At 36.4% G+C, this 9,550-nt stretch overlaps 1 protein-coding gene across 1 annotated transcript; it reads left to right on the top strand.

The window, feature by feature from the left end:
• Window positions 1–321: 321 nt before the first annotated feature.
• Window positions 322–4,274, top strand: LOC113770624 (probable LRR receptor-like serine/threonine-protein kinase At3g47570). Its single transcript, XM_027315145.1, has 2 exons — window positions 322–3,249; window positions 3,547–4,274. The coding sequence occupies exons 1-2, from the start codon at window positions 522–524 to the stop codon at window positions 3,954–3,956; spliced, it is 3,138 nt and encodes a 1,045-aa protein (XP_027170946.1). The 5' UTR covers window positions 322–521; the 3' UTR covers window positions 3,957–4,274.
• The last annotated feature ends 5,276 nt before the right edge of the window (window positions 4,275–9,550 follow it).

Raw genomic sequence — 9,550 nt, 5'->3', positions numbered from 1 at the left:
TGAATGTAGGTCAAGGGATCAAATCTCTTTATCTGCATTCTAAAAATCCAGAATTTCCTGTTGGATTCCCCCCTTAACCCCTTTGGATCCACTCCTTCTCCTCCTATAGAGCAGAAGTAGGTGTAATATAAAATCTATCATACTACGTGTAAAAAAAAAAAAAAAAAAAGGAGGACATTGATGGTTCAACCAAAAAAGGAGATTGGTGGTTGAACACGCATCTTGACTTTACTGAATGTGCACCAATGTGACTACGTCAATGAAATTTCCTACCGCATATTTCCGGTCTTGGTACTTTTTTTCTTTCATCTTCTTATGAAGCCACAAGAATTAGTACTTCATAGTCTTTCATCTTTCATCTTTCCGGTCTTGGTACTTCATAGTCAACATAGCTAGTTAGTTTCGTGGCTTCCAAAGACTGAATATTTTTAATTGAGATTGGAATTCTACGCTGCATTCCTTTTCTAGTCCATCAGGCCTTAGTGAACATACTGAATTTGCTCAGCAATTCCACCTGTGAAATGAGTTTTCGGTTTCAACTTTCATATGTTTTCCTGTGTTATGGTTTATATTTCCTAAACTTCGTAGCATTAATCAAGCCAACTACAGTCGGCAGTTCTATCAGTTCCTCAAATGGGACTGACGAGCAAGCTTTGCTTGCCATCAAGTTTCAAATTGAGAGCGATCCATTTCAGTTCTTGACTTCTTGGAACAATTCGTTTCACTTTTGCAGTTGGCATGGTGTCAGGTGCAACACCATGGATCAAAGAGTGACTGCCTTGAATTTGTCATCGCTGGAGGTCGGGGGTGCTCTGTCCACTTCCATAGGTAACCTGACTTTTCTTGAGGAACTCATCCTTGATAATAATTTGTTTCATGGCACAATACCTCGTGAGCTCAGTCAACTTGTACATCTGCAGCATATTTCACTTTACAATAACTCTTTCCATGGTGAAATTCCCGGGAACTTAACTTACCCGGCCATCAGAATCATCAATTTGGAGAGAAACAATCTTGAAGGTGAAATACCTGCTGAGCTAGGTTCATCGAAAAATCTCCTTGAGTTGTATCTTTCTAACAATCAGTTCAAAGGAACAATACCACGTTCACTGGGGGATTTGGCTGATTTACGTGTCCTTAGTGTATCTGATAACTTTCTTGAAGGAAGCATTCCTGAAGAACTTGGAAAGTTATCCAATTTGGAGTTTCTTAAACTGTCTTCCAACAAATTGTCCGGTGTAGTGCCCATGCAGCTTTTCAAAATCTCATCAATTCAGTATCTTAATCTTGCATCCAACCATTTAAATGGCATTTTCCCCTCAGATTTTGGTCTGAACCATTCAAGACTTCATACTTTTGTTGTTGCAGAAAATCAGTTTTTTGGATCCCTGCCTCTATCCATTGCCAATGCTTCAGGCATTGTGATTTTGGACATTGGTGCAAATGCTTTATCAGGACCTATACCCATGAATATTGGAAATCTTAAACATTTGCAACGGTTAGATTTTTCAAAGAATCCACTTGGAAGTACTGATAGCACTGGCTTAAACTTTCTGACATCCTTGACAAATTGCACTAATTTGAGAATTCTACATTTGAATGCTAACAATCATGGAGGTGCTTTGTCCAGTTCCGTTGCGAATCTTTCCACCAAACTTACATCCCTAAGGCTTGACAAAAACTATATAACTGGGGGAATCCCTGATAACCTAGAGAACCTTGTCAACCTAGACAATCTGGCAATGAGTCAGAACATGCTCACAGGGCGAATCCCTACGTTTATTGGCAAACTTACCAGGCTAGAGGGACTGTATCTTTCAGGAAACAAATTCATTGGAGAGATCCCAGGTTCGATTGGAAATATCACTCATCTAAGTGTCCTTGAAATGCGAGGAAATGTTTTGGATGGAAGCATACCTGTTTCTTTGGGTAACTGTACAAGATTGCAAGGATTGGATCTTTCACATAATAGACTTACTGGCGTCATACCTGAAGAAGTTTTTGGCCTGTCTTCACTCACTTACAATCTCAACTTAGCACATAACCTTCTCAGTGGACCTTTACCATCAGTGGTGGTTAAATTGAAAAATCTTGGGAGCTTGGACATTTCAAACAACAGATTGTCTGGAGAACTTCCTGTCTCCATTGGCGATTGTCAATTTCTGGAGTTTCTTAGACTTCAGGGTAATGTTTTAAATGGTCAGATTCCTGAATCATTGGACGGCTTGATGAGCATTCAACTCCTAGATCTTTCAAGAAATAACTTTTCTGGTATCATTCCTCAGACACTAGCATCATCGTTTCACTATATACTGTATCTGAACCTTTCTTTCAATTTTTTGGGAGGCGAAGTTCCAAATGAAGGTCTATTTCGTAACTCTACAGCTTTTTCAGTCGTTGGAAATGAAAAGCTATGTGGAGGTATAAAATCGTTACAGTTGCCAGAGTGTCAGGGGAAAATTTCGTCACCGAAAAACAACGCGGGCTTTAAACCATTGTCCAAGAGAGTTTTGATCCCTCTGTGTATTGGTTTCCTTATCTTTTTAATGCTAGCTTACATTTACTTTTGCCACTGGTGGACAAGAAAGATGAACATTTCCAGCCCTGTAACTTCAGACTCTTCTCCAGGAGATCAATATCCTAAACTTTCTTACACCGAACTGCTTCAGGCTACTGATGGCTTTTCTCCAAGCAATTTGATTGCTACGGGAAGATACAGTTCTGTCTACAAGGGGATTCTCAAGTACAGAGAGGAAACAGTTGCTGTGAAGGTAATCAACCTTCAACAACGAGGATCCAGAAAGAGTTTTATTGCTGAATGTGAAGCACTGAGGAATATTCGTCACAGAAATATTCTTAAGATAATTACATCTTGCTCAGGCACAGATTCCAAAGGAAATGAATTTAAAGCCTTGGTATATGAATTCATGCCCAATGGGAGCTTGGAGAGCTGGTTACATCCAAGTTCGTCTAACTTGCAGCAGCCAAAGAAGTTGAACCTGATTCAGAGGCTAAATGTTGCCATAGATGTTGCCACGGCATTCGTTTATCTTCACCACTGCTGTGAATTACAAGTCATTCATCGGGATTTAAAGCCGAGTAACATTCTTCTTGATGATCAACTCTGTGCTCATTTAGGTGACTTTGGGTCTGCAAGATCTCTTTTGCTTGCCATTGACAGATCCACGCATATACGAATCCGTACAAGGACAATTGGGCTTGTAGGAACAGTCGGATATGTTGCTTTAGGTGATTATCATATACCCTATCACCTTCAATTTTTACAAATGCACAAGTTGTATGGTTTGTCTTGATATCTCTCTTATGTCAAAGTCTCAAAAAGATTCCAAAGACATATTTGCTCAGCTACCACTAAAGCGATGCAAAATCTATTCTTCATTGGGCATCTGTTATCTGACACATGCAATTGACATAAGTTTGCTTGAAATCCACATATTTTGGAGCATTACTACCAGTATGATGCTTTGATATTTGTATTTTGGAGCATTACTACCATTATTCTTCCTTTTTTTTTTGCAAACGCAGAATGTGGCATGGGTGGACCAACATCAACACTTGTTGATGTCTACAGCTATGGTATCCTGTTGTTGGAGATGTTTACTGGAAAAAGGCCCACAGACAGCATGTTCAAAGAAGACTTTTGCCTTCATAACTATGTGAAGATGGCACTCCCAGATCAAGTTATGAGGATTGCTGATCCTAAACTATCATCAGAATGTCAAAATGTGTCAGGTATGATGGCCAATCAAACTCAGACCAGATCAAGAGGCACTTATAGGTTTGAAAAGTGCTTGGCTTCAATTCTCCATATCGGGGTCAAATGTTCAGCTCAATCACCAAGAGGAAGAATGGACATAGCTGCTGCTTTAATGGAATTACAAGCTGCTAGAGATGGATTTCTTATTGCGGATGAAAAGGCAAATAAGGATGATTGAGAGAAAGCAGAAGCGTACGATGTCCAGGACCAGTTAAATTTTAAGCTAATATGAGGAAGTATGAAGGCTGCAAATCAATTTTGGCTTACTGCCTGTGAGTTGTGCTCCCATGAATAGCTGCTGATATTGCACATTACCCATCAATAGCTGCAGATAGTGCAGGTTAAGTAGCTCGTGAAAGTAGTGAAACTATAGTAGCTGCTAAAACACAAATTTTCAAAGTAAAATGTCCCATATTGCTGGTTATCTATAGATTCTATACTCATTTAAGTTCTGGATACTCTTTTTAAATGTCACGTGAATTTTTCCAGGTGAGAATTGATTTTTGATCTTAGGAATGATGGGATGGGAAAAAAGATTTCCGTTCTTGAAGCTAGTTTACTTGATTGTTAATTTGCAATTGAAACCTTTTTATATAGAAACCAAGGGGTTGGGTCCCCATAAATATATCATCTGATTTTGCAAAATGGAATTACATTTTCAGCCTTCAGGAGAGATTGATGGCCTTTAGTCAATAGCCAGATTTACTAAGCCTATATTGGTAAGATTGCCGCAAGTAAAGCTTAGTAGAACTATCAGGAAGGGAATAAAGCTCTGGTCAGATTCTCTCCAAAAGTGTTTTGACAGTTTTCTGTCATTCAGCACTTTCTAGCCATTTCTTGGATGCTCATTTTCTTCCTTTCAAATACTCCATTTTGTTGTGGATTCGTTACTGCTGAGAAATTGTACGTTATCCAGTTCTCATCACAATAGTTCTCAGAAGAGAGTTTTTATATTAGGTCACTCCTTAAGAGATTTGATGATTCAGCCTTTTTCATTTTGTACTTTCTTACACCATGAAACAATCATATTAAAAGCATCACTTTTATTTGAAAGTAGGAACATCCAAGTAAATATGTTAAAAGCATTGCTTTTATTTTGTTTTGCTGACTATTCGTGCGGTTATGAAAGACAATATTCAATGGTGGATTAGGTCCGGATTGGTGCGCTTTTGTTATGATATATGGCTTCTTGATAAACTTCTTGTGGAGGTTTGTAACCTTACTCGCCCTCATTGAATGAATTTTATATTGATTCGCTGTAGAATGCTGCTTAGTTAAGGCAATTTTTGCCTTCTCATTTGGTCGAATTGGTATCTGATTAGCACTTTGATGTTAAGCAACCGTATAAGATGGCATGGAGCCTCTCTTCTAATAGAATTTTTTCAACATCTTCTGCTTGGGAGTATTCAAGATCAAGGAGACCTACTTCAGTGCTTTGGAAGATAATATGGAACAAGCTAGTTCCCATCAAAATTCCTTTCCTAGCTTGGCGTGCTTTGAATGATTTTTCCTATAGATAATGTTATACAGAGTCGTGAAATTTCATTAGCTACTTCTTGTGTTTGTTGTAATGCCATTGAATCTAATGTTATATGAACCAAAAATTTGAATCTAATGTTACACAGAGTCGTGAAATTTCACTTATTTTTCCTTGGTAAAGTTATTGCTCAAGTAGAGGTGTAAATGAACATAATCAAGTTAAGCATTCTGATGTTCAAGTTTGTTTGATTCTTTTATCAAAATTTGAAACTCTGTTCAAATTTGGTTTATTTATCTATGAATCAAAAAATGAGTTTTTATCGAGCCAACTTCGAGCCGAATTCAAGTAGTTTGCATTTTTTACCTAGAAATTTTAATTTTATGCTAATTGAGCCAAACTTAAACTAATCTTGAGTATTTATCAAACGCAATATGCTATTCAAATTTGGTTTAATTACTTAGCAAATTAAGATCCAACAAGCTCTTAGTGAGTGAAATTCTATTTAAATACCGAATAGTTTGATTCGCCTTCCAACCCTACGGGCATGTGTGGAGTTTTTCTTACAATTGTTTTGGCGTGTCTCTTAGACACATTTCTTGCATCTCATCATTGTTATTAGACTGGTTTCTATCCTGTAAGGGTGTTCCATTCAACCATGTGCCGTGTCTGGTTCCTTCGATGATTGTTTGGCTTCTATGGCGTGCTAAGAATGAAGCTCATTTTGAAGAGTTCCCTTTTCTGGCATCATCAATTATTTTTCGGGTTAATAATTGCTAAACTAGCTCCGATTTTGGGTGAAACATGCTTTTTGGTGGCTACATTATTTAGTGTTTAGCTGGCACCTAGAGCATTATGCAAAGCTGTGCGTTGGACCAAACCGTTAGATGGTCGTCTTAAGCTAAATACAGATGCAAATGTAAAGGATTATTGTCTTCGGGAGTGAGGACTTTTGAGAAATCAATTGGACAAGTTAATATTTGCTCTCTTGGGAATTTGGTTATGTGGATGTTCTAATGGCTTAAAATAGTGCATATGTTATGGTTGTGGGGGGACCCGAAATAGCACTTCTGCTAATCGTCCGTCCGGAGCACTTCTGCTAAAGTAGTGCATATTGTTTTGCCGTTACAACTCAAAAGAGCATAATTCAAGAATATTCATCACCCTACCTAATAGATATTAATTGATGTGATTTGTGCTGTCTGATGTGCCAGCATGCAAAAGCAACTTGCAACAAATCCGACCTATAGATTCTCCTAAGATTATTGAGGCGACTCGTTTTCCTATAATAGTACCCACACTCTGGATTATAAGCTATGTTTTGAAACTCGGACCGGACAATGACTCGGTCAAGGTCAGGGGTCAATGGGTTCTGACTCCGGTCGAACCCATCTAAGAACCGGGTGACGTCATCATGATGTTATAAATATGTTTAATTTTAAAAACTAATATGCTATGTAAAATTTCTAAAAATGTAATAATCTTGAGAAAGGTATGTTCATGTATATTTGGTGGTTCTAAGATGTTTTACAAGAAAATACAAATAAAGTAATATAGTCAAGTAGCAATCTATATCATTTAATCATATTCAACAAGTTTAGAACTAAATTAGAGGGCTTATTTGAAAAATAATACTAGAATTTAGGGCAGAAGCTATAAATTATAAAGATTTTTAGGCATGTTTACAGTTTTCTATCACTCTAGGGGTCAAACCATAAAATTGACAAAACTTTGAAACCATCTTTCCGTTCTTTTTTCTCTCAAAATCTCATAGGCCGTCATCGTCCTCTCCATCCCGTCCTTTCTTCTCCAGAGTCCAGACGCATTCCTCCTTCTGTTTCTTTTCTCTTTTTTTTTTCTTTTGTCCCTTTTTCACTTCTATATCTTTGCATTTCTTTTCTATTTACCACATGAAAATCATCAACACTATTTTTTTTGTTGGGCGAAAATCATCAACTCACATTAAGTTTCTTCTGTCAAATGCTGAAGCTGGGTCTGCCAAAGGAAAACGAGGCTCAACTATAAATGATTTCTAGACAGTCTGGAAAATCATCAATTTCTCTTCTTTTTTTTTTCTCAATTCTCTTAATTTTAACTTTAGATCTTTCAATATTTGTGTTAGAATAGCCATATGTGACTATACCACTGCTGTTGCCGTCGAATCTGCACTCAAGGATCGATATCCATGCTGAAAATTTTGGGAGAAACATAGCAGAAATTGGATGTTAGAAAAAAAATCTGGTAAAAATAGCAGAAATTGGATGCTAAAAAAGAACCGGGTTTTCCCGGTTGTTCCAAGTTTCCGGTCAAACCCGGATTTTGACCGGTTTTGACCGAGTCTTTGTCACCCGAGTTTTTGAACAAACTCGGACCGGACATGTCTCCGGTTTCCGGTTCAATCGGTCAAACCGGTCGATCCGATCCGAGTTTAAAAACATGGATTATAAGTGTCATTGTCCTTTTACCTTAATCTCTTTCACATGACTCCCTAACATACGTCCACTTCAGTTACTTAGTTGTGTTTGGATTGCATTTTCCATCATTTTTTGTTGAAAAATTACTGTAACGATTTGATGTATGTGAGGGAAAAAAATAATAGGGAAATGTGATCACGAAAAACGACATAATTTTCCGGCGGAAAACAGCAATCCAAACAAAGCCCGACTGTTAAACATCGAAGTCACCCTAGAGGATGAGTCCCAATTCTGTATTTCTTCTTATTATGTCTGCAAGCAAGCAATTTGGCTCCACTGAATTTCTGCCTACACAAATTACAAATTTGTTTTGTCCCTCGGTTTTGATTTTATTGACATCGCAGTGGACTCGCAAGGTTTGGGCCTTTTGGCTATTTTTAGTTACATCTGATACATATTCAAAATGACCTTTTGCGTAGGCAAAAACTTGAGAAGACCCGATCTTATAGATTTAGTGACCCAAATTTTGACACATCTTTAATACTTGAGTTAGTGAGATAGCGTGATAAATTTTAAGCCACTAAATCTACATAGAACAAGTCCACCAAGTATTTGCCCTTTGTGTAACCCTAGAGATTGGGCACAAAGTTTGACTCATCAAGTTTAGGGATCGTTTTCACATATGTATGGAAAGTTTAATTTAGTTGCTGATGCTCTTACTCACTTAAGAGTTTCTTCTAGTGTATTCTCCATTTCACGTCTACTCTAGCAAGATTCAAGGACTTATAAACTTAGCGTGCATTTGATAAAATTGAAGTTTGAAATTTAAAATCTGAAATCTACAATTTGAATCCATTAATTATTGAATTGTTTTGTACTAAATCTAATACATTTGAGTGTATATCATATTTAATAATAAATGAATAGTTTATCATTAATTTTTGGGGGAAAGTTTTATTTAGCAAATTTAGTATCATTTAATTAATTTAGATGTTTTAAATTTGTTATCAAACGTGTGTGAACATATTAAGATCTGAACCCATTAAATTTAATTACTGAATTGATTTATCAAACAGGGGCTTCGACAACCTAGACTTTCCTTCCCTAACAATATAAAAAGATTAAATTATAAGAGATAATGCTAGCAAATTACAACTTTACTAGATTGCCCTCAAGTTTGACCAGATTGCTCGGAATAACCAAGCTTTCGAGACAATTTTTGTAACCAAAAAAGAGTTTTGCTCAGAAACACAACAACTCAATAAAAGTTTTTCATTTATGATTCTCAAGTCCGAAACTTTAAAAAAATGAAAAAAGCTTGATTTTAATAAAGTATTTTGAACAAACTGGCTGTTTAAACTAGCTAGCCATTGGAAACAATCCTGATTGATTGTAAAAATATAATGTTTCAAGACAAATTAGTGAATCCGGACACAAAAAGGACCTTCAAGAGAATTTTGAAATTTAACTCAATCAATCGGATATCATATCCAAAAAGAAAGTCATGTTTTGATTAAAATTGCCAAAATAGAGGAACTTAATTTTGGAAGGAGATCAATCACATAAATTTATAGAAAAGCTATCATTGAGTGATCAAAAATTATTTGGACTAACTTAAAGATATTTAGAAAAATATCCTTGACACTTCAAAAATCAAAAAATATACTTTTGCAAATCTTTGGAAGAAAAACTTGAAGATAACAAAAGGACTGACAAGCAGGTTGGCATAGATATCAGAGGATGACCTAAGAGTTTAATACTATTAAAATAAGAATTAACTTTTTATGCACGGACAATGTAGTGATTTTTTATACTAGCAGTTTTTGATATATGTTATATATACATGATTTGAATTTTAAATTTGAATTCATATTATATGGT

This window comes from Coffea eugenioides, chromosome 5 (genome assembly GCF_003713205.1).
Source record: "Coffea eugenioides isolate CCC68of chromosome 5, Ceug_1.0, whole genome shotgun sequence".
Lineage (NCBI taxonomy): Eukaryota > Viridiplantae > Streptophyta > Magnoliopsida > Gentianales > Rubiaceae > Coffea > Coffea eugenioides.
Note: the sequence above shows the minus strand (reverse complement) of the source record. Positions and strands in the feature narration are given on the sequence as shown.

Bases quoted from the DNA above. Each gene is read 5' to 3' on its own strand.
- LOC113770624 (XM_027315145.1), top strand. From the start codon at position 522: ATGAGTTTTCGGTTTCAACTTTCATATGTTTTCCTGTGTTATGGTTTA. The intron at 3,250-3,546 runs GTGATTATCATA...TTGCAAACGCAG, and splicing joins AGTCGGATATGTTGCTTTAG to AATGTGGCATGGGTGGACCA.